The 19,474-nt window shown below is 32.2% G+C and overlaps 1 protein-coding gene across 1 annotated transcript; it reads left to right on the top strand.

Annotated features, from left to right (window-relative positions):
• The first annotated feature begins 938 nt into the window (after nucleotides 1-938).
• LOC144837524 (casein kinase I) lies at nucleotides 939-18,792 on the top strand. The gene is made up of 7 exons (XM_078692692.1): nucleotides 939-1,211; nucleotides 1,794-1,900; nucleotides 6,242-6,368; nucleotides 10,278-10,376; nucleotides 14,646-14,785; nucleotides 16,389-16,542; nucleotides 17,320-18,792. The coding sequence occupies exons 1-7, from the start codon at nucleotides 1,092-1,094 to the stop codon at nucleotides 17,578-17,580; spliced, it is 1,008 nt and encodes a 335-aa protein (XP_078548818.1). The 5' UTR covers nucleotides 939-1,091; the 3' UTR covers nucleotides 17,581-18,792.
• The last annotated feature ends 682 nt before the right edge of the window (nucleotides 18,793-19,474 follow it).

The following is a 19,474-nucleotide window of genomic DNA, read 5'->3' as shown; positions in this document are numbered from 1 at the left end:
CCATATATGCCATTGAGCAAACAGGAATATAAACTTTATTTATCAAATAGATCTGCACTTTGGTCGCACGCACCTAAATCGTAAATATGTATAGGGATAGCAATAACAATAATAATAATAACAATGTGCCATAGGCCCATGTTTTATTATGCCTGTTGTAATAGTATAGTCGAGTTGCGAGGGAATTCTCAGTCACTCAATAAAATCAATATCTAAGAAGAAAATGACGTCATCGCGACCTGGTCATTGTGTAAACTTCCGACAAAACAATTCATGATCGGACGTTTTTCATTTCTTGACCAGACGTAGATCACGTCCTGCGGGTCTATGCTTTCTTAGAATTTAAAGTCTTGGGACCCTATCACACTTGGCATAGTGGCTATACTTAAAGATTCGGTCAAACATGTGGCATGACTATGATGTCAGAAAAATCATGAAGGAAAATTAGATTTTGAATTAATCACTATACTAATATAAAATATTTATGTCATAATGAACCCCGTAATAAACAAAGAAAATCCACGCATTCATTCCATAATTCCTAGCCTAGACATTCTTTTTTTTAAATAATTTTCCTTCGAATGTTTCAAATAGACTATAGAATAGAATAGGAAAGCCCGAGGCCTATATGCTATCTATACTTTTTAAAATTATATTAAATTGTATATAATTACAAAAGTCTTCAAAAGGTAATTGTTTTTATTGTGTAATTTTGAATTCCAATAAGTCAAATCAAAACTGATTCCATGGAGTAAAGAATATAATAGAATTGTGACGTAATAACAATTGCAATGAACTTGTTATTTAAAAAATCTTATAACAATAGAAAAAACAAAAATATGATCGATTATTGTTCTATCTATTTATTATGTAAATTACGTTGTTGCCATGGGTCGTCGGGTGTGTTCCCATTGAAATCTGAAATTTCCCACAATCCCCTGTTTATTGTCTGTGTGGTATCAGAAACAGCAACAACGTCGTTGAAGGAAAAACATAAAATGACTCACATCCGTTAAGAAACCAGTCATATTTTTTGTGATTTCAACAATATTTTGAGTAAAACAAGTGTGTTATAGGAACAAGTATACATAATGTCTAGTGCGGGTACGACGAAAGAGTTTATTGTTGGAGGAAAATACCGTTTAGTTCGAAAAATTGGAAGTGGGTCGTTCGGCGACATCTACTTGGGCATCAATATCACAAATGGAGAGGTAGGCCTAGGCTAGTGTGTTTTCACCTGTGTGTTTCTATTCTGTACTAGCCTAGCCTTCATGGTAGGCCAACAATAATCCACCTTAGGAGTTTGTTCAGTGACTGGAGTTAGTATGAGAGTGTGTCGTCAGGCCGAAATGTTGTGAAATTGTTGTAGGCCTAGGCCTAGAGTATGAGTGAGGCTTAATTAAACGTTTATCCTAGATAAATTATAATCTTAATATTTAATAATAAAGAAATGAATAAAGAATGAATGTTGTTTTCTTTTCTCTATAATGTTAGGCCTCCTAGCTTAGACTGACTGTAGACTAAGAAAACCTAGGCCTAGCCTAGTATTAGTAGGTATTTTAACTCACTGAGTCGATATTCAAGTTTGATACACTTGTTTGATTCACATCATTATGATATTTGTAGTTTATTTTAATAATATAATATGATAATGTATTAAAAAAGTGAATTTTTCTACGACATCGTATAATTATTCCAGTAAAAGATTTGAATCAAATTCTGAATACTACAAATTCAATCATCAGCATGTGTAATAAATGAATAATATTTCATAATTTTGAATTTATTTTCAGGAAATTGCAGTAAAGTTAGAATCACATAAAGCAAGACACCCACAATTATTATATGAAAGCAAACTATATAAAATATTACAAGGAGGACCAGGGATCCCACATATAAGGTACAGTATAACAAATTTCTAACTTAAATATGATTCATTTTATTCCATATGTTATTTAAAACTTTATTAGGTTTATAGTGTGTACAAACTGATGGTGGTGAAGAAGAATCTTTGACGAGGTATGGAGCGGAGAAACTGGTCCGCTATAGTAGCCGTTGGTCAATCATGAACTATGACATCATGTCTTCAAAGTAATATGCTAAGAGGGTAGAGAATGGATGTAAATATTGGATGATAATAATAATAAGATACTTTCTTTTTGGGTTATTACATGTGAATGGATTTTCTCTTTTTCTGTTTTGGCGATTAGGAAGTACAATAAATAAAAAAGGTTTGTTTCTCCTCTAAATAAACCACTTAAATGTTTTTTTTTTTATAACAAATACTTTCTTTATGTCATGCTCTATTCCTTACAGTGAAGAACAATTATTATGATTATTTATTTTTTGCCAAGATGTCGCACTTCTGTCAAAACATTTCTGGCAAAACATATCAAATTTATTTTTAGACCATTTCAAGCAAAAACATGTTTTTTCATACCATGAAGGTCATAATATTATGCAATTATTATTAATTTAATAATGGTAGTCATAATGGTGGCTATCAATTATTCTAATTTTAGTATTATTTTATTTTCGCTTACTATATTAAGCATGATCTCCTTGGACCTTCAAACCTGGCTGATGGGTTTTGTGACGGGAGGGTGTACTACTTTTTTGCAGTTAGAATCTATGGTTTTTTTTTTGCTTATTTTTAGTTAATTAATGTTATTGTTGATGATGCAAACAAAATATGAATCCTTATGTTTACTGAATGAAATGAAACGTGCCAGAATTCCACAGATATTAAAGTTTATTGTATCATCACAATAGTAGCTGTCTTGCAGTCAATGGAATCAATTGGCCATTTTTCTTCTGTCTCATTAATATATGATATTATATATTTAACACACATATGAGTAGATTCTTTTCATTTGATTGGACTATTGTCGGTTTTTTTCGATGATCTAATCATAATATGTTAGTGTTATATTAGCAAAACAGTGGTGCACAAAAACATATCGCAGAGAAGAGACAGTAAAATAGGTGTAAAGGTTGGGACTTACTAAATATCAGTTTATTATAAACAAGATGTGGTATTAATTATACAACACTGATTTCATTTCAACTGTTTAATTTGGACAAAATTTACTCAAATTTTAAAGCCCACATGAATATTAGCTCTGCTTTCACAATTTTTATACAGAACATTTCCAGCTGTAACAAGCATTGATTTGCATAATGTTCTCTCTGCCAATAGCAATTAGTGTAGCATATCTTAGGTCAGAGGTCAATTAGAGTTCACAAGCATTGACATTTTGTAGTTGTTTTTAGAAATACTGACACAGTTGGGTGGATTGTGTTGTTGAATAAGCCTAATCAAAATGCAATGATTGTTGTTAACTGCATTGAACCACACCCAATGTTTGTTGTTGACTGCATTTAACCACACCCAATGTTTGTAATCTATATACAATAATTTGATTTTAGATTGTGTGTGATTAATGGGAAATTATAATTGTTTGTTTTAAAAAATATATTGAATTAATTATACTTTTGCCAACTCATCAAATTGCTGCTATGCTAAGCATGTCATGATGTTCTTAATCATGTAAACTGTATCTAGTATAATGCTGTATTTATTATTCACTAAATTATCTTATTTCGCATAACAAATTAGCCATCGTGAGTTGAGAGGAATAAGGGAGAAAAGTGTCGGTTAGAGGAAGTGTTCTTGCTGAATGTCTCATAGTATTAATGATATTTTCAATGCTCTGAGAGGGTTGATGAAAGATCAAGGCGGTCGCATGCACCTGATTCTCTGTACTGTATCTTCACATTGCATTATTATGTGTTCAGTATCAGGGATATTCTGTAATACAGTGTCATACTGTGTATCACATGTGCTATTGTACATGTCTGTATATGTTTAGGTTAGGCATTTTCCACTATTACAGAATGTACAATAGTACCTGTACACATAAACAGTGGGAGCTACAGTACAGTACAGTGTTTAGCTTGAAATTAAGCCAAGTGCAAGGCCAAAGAACGAAAAACATTTTGAATTGATAGGATGTCCAATGTATGTCTGTATCTGTAAGAAAGATTATGACGACGTATATAATGCACAAAACTGTGTGTCAAATATAATCACTTTGTTTACTCTTGTGTTCTGTAGGAAGTGCTGGACATGTTCCAACAGAAGATGCTATTGAACTCATCTTGTTCAGTGTGTACTCGTCAAACATTTTATTATTTTGCTTATTAGTTCTGTTCAAGGTATTCTTTGAGTCATGGAGGTTTAAAGATTTGTTTGTTTCATGTCTGTAGCTCAGTACAAGAACAAGGTTTTCGATATGTACAGTATAGTTTGTGTATTGAATTACTGTACATACACTTTAGTTTAATAATAATTACTTTGTGCTAAGACTTTTAAAATAATGTGTTTACTGCATAAATTACCTCAATTTTCTCAACTCAGCAGTACTCGTAATACATACATAGCCCTGTAAATTATTTTTCCCAAAATATTGGTCAAAAACGGCCAAAAAAAAATGTTTTGTATTTTTAACATGATTTTGGTAGAGATATCATAGTGAACTATACTGTAATATCGCTATGGTGGTAGTAGTAGTGTGCTGCAAACACAAGATATTGTTTGATATGTTTTGTTATTACATAAAAAATGTTTTTCCCACACTTCCTACTGTAACTGTAATTTACCAGGTGTATATTTTGGGAATATTATAGTCATTGGAAAATTTGGCTACTGTAAAATCAAAAATTTGTTATTTAGCAGAAATTCCCACTTCATTTGTCATTTTAAGACAAAAATATATAACTTGTACTTTCCAAAATTGTCACTTTTGGCTCTGTAACCAATATTCAACGTTTATCTTTTAAAAGTTCCACATTAGTTCACACACAAAATGGGCTTTGTTTTCTTTGTTGACTGACTTCACTTTGACTGGTATTGCACCAGAAAACAGCAACCCCATGTTTGTTAGATTCTACTCTAGACACACTGACAGATAGTTAAATTTAGATGTGACCATAAGCCAAGTATTTACATTATCATCAGTCTTTCAATTCTATTTATACTGTAATTTGTAAATAAGCTGTATAAGCTATACTTTGTTGTTATTTCATAAAAACTACATTGTTTTTTTATCAACATAATAAATTTAAATCTATTTTTTACTTTATGTTGTACTGTAGTACTGTACTCTCAAGTCTACATGTCGATTCAAAGTCAATTACTTAAACATTTACATTTTTTGTTCATGTTCAAGTCTCAATATCTATGTGCACTAACATTTTTATGAAACGTTATTTAATTGTATACATTTACAGTACACAAAATGTGTTTATTGACATTGCCAATAACATTTAAAATCCATTAATGCTGATAACCTTTTGGTAGTTGTAACTGTAAAAGTCATTCGCCGTATTACTATTTAATTTCACTGTGTGTGTTCATAACAAACGACTTAGGTAAAGTCCCATTTAATGCCAATACAGCACTCATCGGACTATGATTAGGCATTAATGGTATTTATACAACTATCCGGCTTACCCCAGTAGGTGACTTATTGATGAAATAGGCTAATCTAGTGTTTTGCATCTGGTGGTCATTGATATAGGTGTGAACATATGATATCACTCCACCCAATGTGTTTATTCACACTAGGTGTATTCACTCTACTCATTGGATTCTTTTCTATGACTCAATTCCACGTAATACAAATCAACAGTTTTAAAAATTAACATTTCCTATGTTTTATTAATGAAACCGTAATGATTCAAACAATGTTAAACAGGCCTGCAGTACTTTACAGTTATAATGTATAGAAAATATTTTGAAGAAATTTATAATGTACAGTCGAACCCATATTAAGGGGACACCTTTGAGACCAACAAAGTGTCCCCTTAATAATGGTACTGTATCCCCTGAATAGTGGTTAGCCATGTATTTTACCACGTTTGTTTGTCCCAATAACATTGTAACCCCTGAATAGAGATCCCAAAAGAGTGGTCCTGCTGCATTTGACATTATTGTCTTGTAAAGGTCACTTTAAACAGACGAGCGGTAAAGCTTGTCCCACATAGAATCTGTATCTATCCTGAACGGAAGGAATAACATAGATTCGATACTTTTATTACCGTTACCGCTCGTCTGTGTAAATTGGCCCTTTTTTAAGCCTAATGTTTTATTCTAGTTAACAAGCTTATAAACAACTTTTTGTTTTAGTGTATGTATAAATTTGATATAAATGTAGTTTTTGCTTCATTTTCTTTAAAGGTGGTATGGTACGGAAAAAGAATATAATGTCTTAGTAATGGAACTGCTTGGGCCAAGTTTAGAAGATTTGTTTAACTTTTGCTCAAGAAAATTCACAATGAAAACAGTTTTGATGTTAGCAGATCAGGTATGTTTTAAAACAGCATTTACAATTATTGAAATGTAAAGTAAAGTAAATCGTTGATACAATCCTCGAATATTAATTATAATTATAATAGTAAGAAGGGTGTGGACAGGTTTCCTGTTTCGTGCCTCGCTTAGATAATTTAAATGTTCAAAAAAATAATGTTAAAAGTGACGTCCACCATGGTTTTAAACATGGCTATAAATTGTAATCAAAATTTGAATTGCTAATCCAAAACCTACGTAAAATGATAAAATGATTAACTCGCTTGCAAGCTGACCAAAAACGAATCAGTGGTTCGTTAGATAGCCATTGATCAATTCGTTTAAGGATGTTTATCATTTTGCGTCTTTTATAATCTCACCACGTTCATGAATGTTTGCTCAATTTGAGATGAACTTTGACCTTTGTTTGATATTACGACAATGGAATTAATAATTTAGTGATTGCATACTCAATTTTGTATTTTAAAGTTGGATGAATAAAATGTAATGTTACTGTACAGTATCGCTATCAATAATCATGGAAAAATACTAATGTTTATGCTGCTTTGTGCTATTATTAATTGAATGATCAATACAAACGTTTTTATTAATGGCTGTAATACAGTAAGATTAAAGTACTGTATTAATACAATCAAGATGGAAAATTTGACTTGATGTTTTTCTTCTTTGTCAAATTCATACTAATATTTAAAACAAAAAATAGGATGGGTGTATTTTGTTGTCGATTTACTGTACAAATGATACCATTTGAAAGCCATTTCTGAATCGCTACAATCTAGCCTTGAATTTTGTGCTTTTCTTTAGCAATATACTTTTTCTCCTGCTGCTTGCTAAGCATGTTATTGGTTTTATTGGGCGTTTTACGTAGCTTTTTGTGTTGTTTTTTTGTGTACTGTTGTATAGACCATTGATCACTGTGTAACACCACCTAGTATTGTGTTGAATCTTTAACACTTGAACTGATATCAAGGTTCACTGAATCTTGCATCTGGCTGATGTTCATAGCTAGCTAGCATTATTCTAACACTGATCGTTTGTACATAGGCTTTAAAATACCAATGAAATTCCTGTTTATGGTATTTTATGGTATCAACCTGTAATGAATTCCGTTTTTGTATACAAAAAAATGTCCAATAATACTAATACAGTAGGCCTATACATACAGTATACTGTACACAGTAGAGCCTTTCTATAAAGATATTGTTCAATGCCATTTCTTTCTTTGAATGTCACTATCAAGCGTTACTTTTCTATGCTTCACTGGGTACAGACTTATAGAAATAACGTTTTTACACTATGGGCGTACAGTATGCATGATGTAATAATAATATTATTAATTTGTCTGTCGTTGTCAACTGAAATCATTGTAATGTGTATAATATAAAAAGAAAATATATATGGATACAAAGGCACCATCGAAAATGTTTAATTTTAAAGATTAGATTCAGATTACGAACTATATAAAAAAAAGATTGTAATTGAATCTATGTGGGAGCAGTTTTAAATTCAAAAAATTTCTATTTATTATTGACGATTGTGTATACTATGGATTTAAAACTACATGTATACTACAGACTGTATCCCTAATTTATCACTAAAATAAATTGTAGGCCAAAAAAGCTTGAGTTGAAGTTTACATTGTCTTTTCATTATGAATGCAATTACTCATATTATGTCTTGACGTATTGATCAAGTACCGTACCTTCATTATGAATACAATAGCTTGCATTTACACTACTAGTTATGATAAAACGTGTGTCGTGTCTACTAATCTGACCTCAGTAAAATATTTACCAATACCGTATGGAAAAGGAATCACTACCAAAAGTCACCTTTAATGTTGAATGTACATTTAAATCAAAGCAAAACTAGTTGTTTTGTGGGAAGTGTACAGTTAGTGGGTCTTTGTTTAGTTGATGTAATATGAACATTAACAATTTCCATGCATGTGGTTACTCATTTTATGGATTGCTATGTATTTAAAGATGTACTGTATTGTCCCTCAAAAACATGAAAAATGAAGATTGATAAAAAAAAAAAGAAAGACTTAGAATACTAGGCCATTCTGGAGTTTCAACTTCCGTAGAAAAAAAAATAATGATGTTTTCACTTATAAAAGACAATAGAATTAATGGTTAAATACAAATACAGGTCTACAGTACTGTGTGCTGTACCATACGGTACTGAACAGTGAGCTTTTCACATGATTATATTAGAGTTCTTTTACGATTGAAAACAACTGCAAAATCAGCAATTACCCATGTTCTCATCTTGCATTCCAAATAAATTTCAGGCAATATAATAAAAAGCCAGGCTTTGTTCGTATTTGTTTATTTGTTTCTTTTTAACCTTTTTAGAGGAAGTAAAATATAATGGTATTAGTATTACACAGTGCTTAGTATAATAATAAGTTTAGGCCACCAGTTGAATACTATAGAATCCAATGCTTATTATATTATTATATTAACAGTACTACTGTATATCCAATACAGTACTACAATACAAGTGGAAACAAAGGTAATCCATTTAGGAAAGTCCTATACAGGATTAAACTGTTTGTTTAAAGGAGCCTTGGACCATGCTTTCAATTTCACTTATTTATAGTATTAACCATGATATACAGTATCACTATTGAATATTCAAACAACAACAGTGCTTAAAATTTATATTTTGTCATCACTAATACTTATTGATAAGTAGCAATAATGATAGATGTGATTTGTTTGATAATTCCGAGGAAGCTTAATATTGTCCACAGTTTCCTGTGTTTATAAAATGATCAATGATCTGTAGTTCATGTTACTGTTTGTTATTATTTTATACGGAATAATATGTCACTGTACAAGTAGTACCATTAAAAGCCCTCTTAACCAACATTCTAGGAACTATATTATTATCAGGCCTATTATACACTTTTTACACCAATGATTTTATGAATGCAGAATACTATACTATACTTTTGAACTCATATGTCACGCATGAGTGAATTTGTTCTGCGGTCAGGTCACTACAGTGTCAATGAAATACTTCCATAATATTAGTATGTAATTATAAAGCATGTGCACATATCTGTGTTTTTGTTGACTGTATGATTAATGGGTTTGTATAAGAATCCTATAGTACTGTATGTACAATGCAAAGAGCCTTAATAAATCTTTGAAAATTAGAATCAGTATTTAATTAATTGAAAATAGCAATATACATTTAATTTTTAGATGTCAAAATCTGATTTACAGTAGGGTATACTGTACAAAATACTTTATACTAGTATTTTAGAAAAATACTAATTGTATAGTGACCTCAAACATACGAACACCTACGGACCTACATTTGTCATTTTATATTCTGTGTACAGTTACAGTTACACTTACGCTTGAGCCCTTTTGATGAAGGTATAAAATAATTATTATTTTATATATCCATGCAGAGTTTAAAAATTATATTTTATACCATGCTTTTCTACTTTTGAGTTATTAATTGAAATTTCAAATTAATTGTTCAAAAAATGTTCTGTATTTATATATCCTGAAATTGTTCTGATGATAATTACTGTAATGTTACTGTACGTAATAATGTTCTCAAAGAATATTTAGATAAAACTTTTTTTATATTATAAAAATTATATATGTAAAGCATCTTGTGTGTACTGTATGTTTTGTGAACAAATTGCCACCTGGACATTTAAATTTAATATTGCCACCTGGACATTTTAATTAAAATTCAATATTGCAAATTTTTTATTATGTAACACCTAAAAATCATCATGCATGTTTTGGATTATGAGAGAAACTCTGCATTTATTATTATTTACTGTATGATTGTTCTATGTAGTATTTTGCGCATTTTGTTGTAAGCCTTTTTCCCTTTGATTTATATGTATCCCGTTTCTTTTCCCTCTGCCGTATAGATGATAGGCCGTGTTGAGTATGTACACAGCAAGAATTTCATCCACCGTGATATCAAACCCGACAACTTCTTAATGGGCATTGGCAGACATTGTAATAAGGTAAACTCAATTGTATTTGTTTTCTTTTTCGTTTCTCGACTGCACTCGCTCTAGATGATCAGTCGTACCGAGTACATCCACAACAAGCACTTCATTCACCGGGATGTCAAACCGGATAATTTTCTAATGGGTATCGGAAGACACTGTAACCAGGTAACACTACCGTACTGACTGGAGAATAAGCCTTGAAATTAACGTGTTTGTTTGGGGGAGCTATCCATACAGTTTGAACCCAACTGAGTGTACACTGTAAAACACACAGAGAGGTCATGTTGTTTGAAAATGATTCCATATTTGGGAGGTGAGGGGGACGGGAGGAGTCTACTGTGAATTAGATTAGTATAAGCTTATACTTCTGTCTGTACGGTATAATTTAGACTGCATATTTTATGGATAAGTATTGTAGTTTGTTTTTGTCATCGGCTGTATCGTAGTACATTTTATTATATATATAATAGGATTTAATGTTTCTTTTGTTTCAACTTGATTGCTCGTTCTATCTTCCGTTTTTCTTCTATCTCGTCATACAGTACTTTATAATTCTTAAGCCCTGTCTACACTATCAAACTAGTTTGACAAAAAAAAGTGTGATGTGCCCAAATATGGCAGTGATATGCTTAAATATGGTAGTGATATCTACGCTCGCGCTAAGGTCAAATTTTCGTTGGCCAAAATGGCGAAAGGTTTTGAAAAACATTAGCCAAATTGAAAATCCTTTAGCCAAATTAAAAAAACCATAAAAATTCGCAAAAATGTTTATTTAATAAATAATGCATGTATTTGTTTGTTATTTGTGACTTCTTTTACATTTATATTATTATTAGGTATCCCAATGAAGCTGATTTTCGTTACCGCGATTTTAACACGTTCGTGAAATTTCAAAAAGTGACGTGTCTTTGAAGTTAAAAATATACTATTTCTTATGTACCCATGAGAATAAAAATTATATGCCTGGAAAGATCTTGTTTAAGGGATTATTTTTATATATTTTTAATCTATGTTTATTAAATATTTTAATAGAAAACGCGAGTTAAAAATGAGGTACAAAAGCCGGCGAGCCGAAATCCGCGCGCTAAAAATAACTTTGGAAAACACCTACCCATTTTCGCACCCGATCGCACGAGGTCCATAATAGGTGGTGGAGTAATTTTTGTTGCATGTTATCAGGCTTTAAATACTCTTTATTTTGATATGTAAATCGGTTATTATTATTATGTACATCCGCCTCATATGTCAATTTTAACGATAAAAATTGAATTTTTGAGTCTTTCTCATTATCAAAATCTGGCTAATTTAGTATTGAATTAAAGCTAATTTATATTTCTGTTTGATAAACCACATCGTTTTATTTGACTTTGCGTGGACCTCGTGCGAAGAAGCCAACAAGACCAACCACTGAAAAAAATAATCCCTACCATAAATATTATCAGTGTTCTCCGCTTATTACTAAATTACCGTCGCCCAGGCAATGTGCATGGTATGCATGTATTAGCGCGTTAATTAATGATTGGATAACCCCCGCAGTGGACTGTTCCATTTTCTGAACTAGTCTTCGCCGCACACGAGGCATGTCGAAAAATGTCGCCTCTCATCATGGAATATTTGCTTCGAAACGTCAATTTTACCGATTTATTAAATTATTTAATAAGTGGAATATTTATCAATCTATTATATAAAACAAGTACGTTAGGAAGAAATGTACCGCAGAAATTTAAGAAGCTTTGAATTTGCTATGCAGCGGCCGTAACCCATTCTATGTAGGCGGCCGAAACGCGCTTTGGCCAGGGTTGCCGTTGTAGTATACGCTGTTTCTTAGCTATTCAATTTAAGCGCAACTTTCGGTTAGAATAATCGAAAGGGAAATAAAATTAAACATGTTAACATTTTACAATTGAGGTAATTACTTTTACTTTTTAAATAACAGAACAGCCTCGTTTACGGAAGTATTCGTCCACATGTTTCTGTTTACATTTTTCTTCTCGAAGTTCATTTTCTACGTCGAAGAATAGGGACTTCCCCTTTTATTCGCTCATCATCACGTCGACGAAGGCCGGCCACGAACCAATCACATTAACTGTGTGTCATTAAAACGTCATCGAGGCACGCTCTGCGCATGTTTAATCAGAACTAAAAAAATAAACACGGCGATCGTGACGTCGTCACATAAAATGCTGTGGTGGTAAAAAGTGTACCCGAGTCAGAAAGTACCGAAGTGTGGCGAATTCTCGCTCCCATAAGAAGTCACGCCGACCAGGCTAGGCCTAGGCTTGGAAATGTATTTTCGCCAATTTGGCGAACGAGGCAATAATTATTTTCGCCAAATGGAGACTCCAGTCGCCATTGGCGAATTGGCGAGCGGTTAGCGCGAGCGTAGGATATGACATCATCATGTCCATATATGGGCACATTGTTTTGACACATAAAGTTTGATAGTGTAGACAGAGCTATAACTAGTTCATACTGTATACTGTTGTATACTTTTTGTATTCCTTTCTTTAACTTTTTTAAACAATCCAAATTAGCAATTAAAACTATTCAATATTGACAATTAAAGACATTGTATAAATGTCATTACTTTTATTTTGATGCTAAAGAATGTAAACATTTTACAAAATGTCCTGAGACTTTTATTGTATTACCATATCCAAGTGGCAGCACAAAGCAATATTTTGTGAAATACATGAATAATACATCACATTGATTCAAAAGACTGTGAGCATATGTGTTGAATTAACACAGGTTATGTGTGACATCAACATGAGAAAGTGCACATTGTTGGAGGTCAAAGGTCTACATTGTATTTGCCAAATATGTTGATATGTTCATTTTGTTATCAACTTTGAAAACCAAACACTGTAGAATTCAGGTGGATTTGTGGATTATTTTATACATTTTTGGCGATGATACTGATACTTAAAAACGGAAACCCATCCAAAACCAGACTACAGTAGTTATTGTTTATAAATACATTTTAAAATTGGTCTTAACAACAAAGACATTCTTAGTAGGATTTAAAGCCACTAAGTCTGTAATCTGCTCAGTATAGTGTATTTAATGAGCATTGTTTGGCAGTGTAAACAGGGACTTATTCAATTTTTGTGCTATGGCAATATTTACTTATTACAATAAAAATCTTGATATTGTTTTGTGCCTCCTTTTTAATACAGGCAGCTGTTCCTTATTACTTTACTGAAATAGTCGTGTGAATTTATTTTTCCCCCTTCAATCTGTATTATAACAACGATTAGTATTACTGGAGGAATTAAAGGCCTATGGGAAATTTATAACTACTGTAGGTGGTCATCATGTTGTAAACAAAATAAATTGTTACAATAATAATTTGAATTCAATACTACACCGATTTGGTCCTACGAATTAACACAAATTGCCAAACCTATTCAAACACATGCGCACAATAAATTAACATGACGTCATCGGTCCTGGCCAATTGAAAGCATTGATTTACTTGATATCTTTTTAAGTTTAAGTAATAAATTTATATACTGTTCCACTGAAGTACAATTTAATACAGTATATATATACAATATGATTTAAATTCTGGCCTTGGAAATTCCACACTGACTTTAGGGAACTAGTATATTTATGTTAATTAATGTTAATTATTTAAAATATATGCCTGCTCTGTGGAGTTCTCTCATGCATTTTATTTATAATTATGCATACACAATTACTACATGTGATGTCTTCGTGATGTGGTCTAGATGTATTTCTTTATATTGGTGTAATACTGTTGTAGTAGTAGTAGGTTAGTAGCCTGCATAGTAGTATAGTTATCGTAAATGTTGGATAGAATATATTAACTTATAGCATGGGTTTGTATTGTTTATATTTCACTTTAAGGTTTAAAATGAATGTATTGTCATTATTTAGACACTCAACCGCACATAATACTAAATACTGTAGGCCTACACTACCAAAAAAAAAAAATTGATCTCAAAGCCATACTTTATAAATTGCACAGCACACAATTGGACTTTACGGTTGATTGTAAAGTATAATAATATTGTGCCTCAATCAACTAGATACACTAATGTGCAGGACTACCAGTAGATCTTCACCAGGCCAACATTTCATCTTCATCACAAGACCAACAAGGCGGTGGCAGATCTTGTGTAAAGACACCAACAAGCTTTCGCAATATAAGCTGGATCCTAACGTCGTGCCAACCATCTCTGTGCAGTAGTACTGCTAGTGTTGTGATACAGAAATAGTATTTTAAACATGGTTTCTGTTATTCAATATTTTCAGTTGTACATCATCGATTTTGGGTTGGCAAAGAAGTACCGAGACAGCAGGACAAGACAACATATTACATACAGAGAAGACAAAAACCTTACAGGCACAGCAAGATATGCAAGTATCAATGCACATCTGGGCATTGAGCAAAGGTAGGTTGATGTAGTTCTTCAGCTCTGCCCATATATGGATATGATGATGTCATATCACTATCATATTTGGGCATATCGCTACCATATTTGGACACATCACATTTTTTTGTCACATAAAGTTTGATAATGTAGAAAGACCTTAATAAGAAAATTGTGATGTGCTCATATATGGACATGATGATGTCAGACAGAATAAATAAATAAATACCACTACCATATTTGGGCATACCACTGCCGTATTTGGGCACATCACATATTTTTGTCACAAAGTTTGATAGTGTAGACAGTGCTTAACATGCCCATTTTAATTTCTATTGCTTCTCAAGCATCTAACACAAAATATCGCCACCTACTTTTCGTCTATAACTTGCTGTTGTCCTGATACCAGAATTTAATCAGCATTACACTCATAAGGCTTACTAAAGTGTGTGAATGTTTGTCTTGTCCACAATGGTTTAGGACCTCCTCTTAGGACACTTTAGAAAAACAATAATTACCACCTATTAAAAACTGACTATTTGATGTACCAACAGGGCTAAAATTATGTGTCGTGTCACGATTTCAAAATACATTCAGTTATTTATAATGTTAAAATTCAATATATTTAATCTGTAAAATACATTTCATATTTCCACGTTACTTCCAAACCAAAAAAATTATTTCATATTTTGTAATTCGAAAATGTTTTTCAATGTTTTTGATTTATAAAAATGAGATTTCATATCCGGTTATATTAAAATTGTAGATTATTTTAAATCAAGGTTTTTTCTTATAAGCTTTATGCCTTTGGGACTTGAAACGGAAGTCACATCCACAGTATAGGCCATTAAACCCTGTGTGTAATTTATAATGAATTAATTATAATATGTAGAATTATTGGTTATGGATTACATCAAAGTGTCAAGGTGCATTGTTGAATGAAAGCAATTTAGTGCACACGTCATGTTTACTGACCTAGAGTGCTAGCTAGACTAATTCACCCTTGTCTACACTATCAAACTAGTTTTTAAAAAAAGATTGTGATGTGCCCAAATATTGTAGTGATATGCCCAAATATGATCATCATGTCCATATATGAGCATATCACATTTTTGTTGTCACATAACATTTAATAGTGTAGACAGAGCTTTAGCATTGTCATTATTTTATAGCGATAGCATTATTATATCTTCTAGTATTGTAAGTCTGAAATCTAGAATGGATTTATAATTAAAATTCAGATTTCCTGTTTATTAAATAGTTGTCATTATTGGTAATAATTTAGCATTTAATTAATTGATTTTCCTGAAAGACTACTTGGTCTACTACTCCTCATCTACTCTAGGTATCTCCCACTCCAAAGGCAAATTTACACAGATGAACATTAACGGTAAGCAGTAAACATACATATACACCAACGCAGAGTGGAAACCCTGTCAAGATAGATATAGATTCTATGTGGAACAAGCACACACTTTTCCGCTTACCGTTACCACTCGTCTGTGTAAATTGGTTTTAAGGAGTAATTTTTCCACCCACTATTTACTATTTCCCACCTACCTTCTGTAGATAAATATCTTTTGTATGTCGGGCATTTAATCTTTAATATTGTTATTTCTTATAGTCGTCGAGATGACATGGAATCGTTGGGCTATGTGCTAATGTATTTCAACCGTACTAGCCTACCGTGGCAAGGGTTGAAAGCAGCTACCAAAAAACAAAAATATGAGAAGATCAGTGAAAAGAAGATGTCTACACCAGTGGAGGTTCTTTGCAAGGTAGTGTATCTTTCTGCTTTATAATTAGCATTCCGGCACGAGACACATCTCCCGCTATGTTAAAATCTCTTGCAGCATAGTATGTGTCAGACCTTGTCTTTTGAAAATTATAAGTGTAATCCTCAATACATTCAGGGGTGCTGTAGGTGTGCTGTTTGTATGTTGGTGTGTAGAAGTTTACCAAAAATTGCACTCCTCAAGGGCAATTTAGGAGTGTGTTAGGTGAGTGATCGCACTTGCTCGCCTTAAAAGACAAGGCCTGATATATATAGCAGCGTGTCATCACATCATAGAACAAAATTATGTCATGGTCAAAATTCCCACCCTTCCAACTTTTTTGATGAACTTCATATACCATAATTGACATGCGCAGAACGCAATATACTGTATGACTCTGCATGTCAATTATGATATAGATAATTTGTATTATGGGCTAATGTATTGCTATAATTGATTTTATTGAACCAAATTTGTACAGTATAAAAGCTTATTTGGTTTATATATATTTTGTATTTTCATGTTCAATCATTGAATGTTTTGCTCCTCATAAAGGCCAATATAGAATGTTTTTTCTTGTGACCATTTACACAAAACATGGAGCGGACAGGCGGTTTTCGCTCCATAAATAGATTCAGATTGTACGTGGTACAAGCTATGCAGTTTTCTGCTTACTGTTACCGCTCGTCTGTGTAAATTGCCCTTAAAGCATTATATTTTTATTTTTTATGTAACTAAATACATAATATTCTTATGTTGTTTTTTGTGTCTCCATTTCAGGGTTATCCAGCAGAATTTGCCATGTATTTGAACTACTGCCGAGGTCTTCGTTTTGAGGAAGCACCGGATTATATGTATTTGCGTCAACTTTTCCGAATTCTCTTCCGCACCCTCAACCACCAGTATGATTTCACCTTTGATTGGACGCTACTTAAACAGAAAGCCGCTCAACAAGTTAACACGAGTCAAGGGTCAAGCGCAGTAGCAGGGGGAACCCTGCAGGCTAAACTGTCCGAAAGCAAGGGTAAAAGCAAACGCTGAGCTTCTCACTGTAATCTAACAGCGTGTTTTTGATGTACCATCTCTACATGGCAATGCGTTTGACATGTTACGAGAGACTTTTTTTAGTGTTGCTGATGCGTTCACGTAGTAAAGCGAAAAAGCTACGGCAAGCTAACTACTAACGTTGATATTGTAGAATATTCTCATAACGTGTAAATAGAAAGCTTACAGGAAAAACAAAAAGAACCAACCCTGATGGATTTTACTACATAGTCAAACATTGACTGTATAAAGACACTGAAACCATTCTTATTGGATATTGTATAGGATATAGTGTGAACATTAAACCAGCTTCTCAAATGTATCCTCGTGTTATCAGCTTTACTCTGAGCATGTCATTTTGTAGTTGATTTTTTTCATAGTGTATTATTTTTAGCATTATTTTAATTCTGTAAATGGATTGGTTTAGGTGCAGGAGACGTCTTTTAGAATTAATTGCTTACCAATTGTAGGTTTCATACTCATGTATTAAGTATGTTTGTTTTTGTACTGATGACATAATTATTATGTTCATGAAAATTATTAAAATAACGCATTTAGTTAAAATATTTGAAGGTCTCTGAAAGCAATGCTATGGATTTCTTTTATTTTAAAAATACAGTGTTGTTGTCAGTGAAAGAAAAATGTTGTTTTTATAATTATAAGTTTTACTTTAGTGTGATCTTGAGATATATAAAGTATTGTAGCACCCCATTTTTAAAAATAACCTCTCTATTCTCCCTTATGAATATTTATTATTAACAACTAACCTATGTGATTCCGCAAGAATACACACACAATGTGACACTGCACAAGTGTGTGTATATTTGTTGATTCACTGACCATACCTGTGTAATTATAAATGATGAGAGAGATGTAATAATGTAAATAAAGATTGGAAAATTGTGTTGTTATGGTTATAAAATAAAATAGTTGTTTGCTAATTTTTAAGCTTTCCCCAGTTTAACATCTGTCCCTTTTACCTACTTTGTAATTCTCATGTGCACAAATAAATATTCCTCAATAATTCTGTAACAGTTTATTATTTTATAAAGACATACATAAAGGTATCGATGTGTCTTTTTATTGAGCAGATTGATAGGTTTTATTCTACTACTGATGGGTGATGTCAACGTCAAAGATTTCAATATCTTGTTTCATAATTGATATTAACTGTAGCAAGTCATTAAATTAATACTGTGCCACTTTGAATCGGTTTGTTTGTGTTTTTGTATATGGATTTATTTATCGATTGATTTTTTTTATTTATACTGGGTAGCCTCTTCAGTCAAAGACTGGTCTCCCAGACGGCCCAGTGTGTGTATTAGTACACCGGGCCCCTAATTGTCTCCAAATATGTATAGGTTCTTTAAAGTGCACATGAGCTAGATGTGTACACTGGACCTACGGTTTATAGTCCTTTTGCAGTCCTGTGCATGTTTACCTCAATACATGTGCATAATCACATAATGTGGTATGTGCATGTTACCTCAAAATAATGTGCACATACAAGAATACTGCTATATATGTCCATATATTGATTTATCATCATCATCATAGTAACTAATTTATGTCAAAAAATAAAAAGGTCGAAATTTAAAGTGCACATGAGATAGATGTGTACATTTTAAAATACTATTATTATGCATTAATATTGCTATATATGTGCATATATTGCGTTATAATTATCTTATAGACCTATAGTAACCATTTATGTAAAAATACAGGGATTTTTTTCAAAAAATCGCCAAAATACGCACTTTTTAAAATGCTATTATTATGCAATAATATTGCTATATATTTGCATATATTGCGTTATAATTATCTTATAGACCTATAGTAACCATTTATGTAAAAAAATAAAAAGGTCGAAATTTGGCCATTTTTCGAAAAA

The sequence above is a fragment of the Antedon bifida genome, chromosome 3 (assembly GCF_963402885.1).
Source record: "Antedon bifida chromosome 3, ecAntBifi1.1, whole genome shotgun sequence".
In the NCBI taxonomy this organism is placed as follows: Eukaryota; Metazoa; Echinodermata; class Crinoidea; order Comatulida; family Antedonidae; genus Antedon; species Antedon bifida.
Note: the sequence above shows the minus strand (reverse complement) of the source record. Positions and strands in the feature narration are given on the sequence as shown.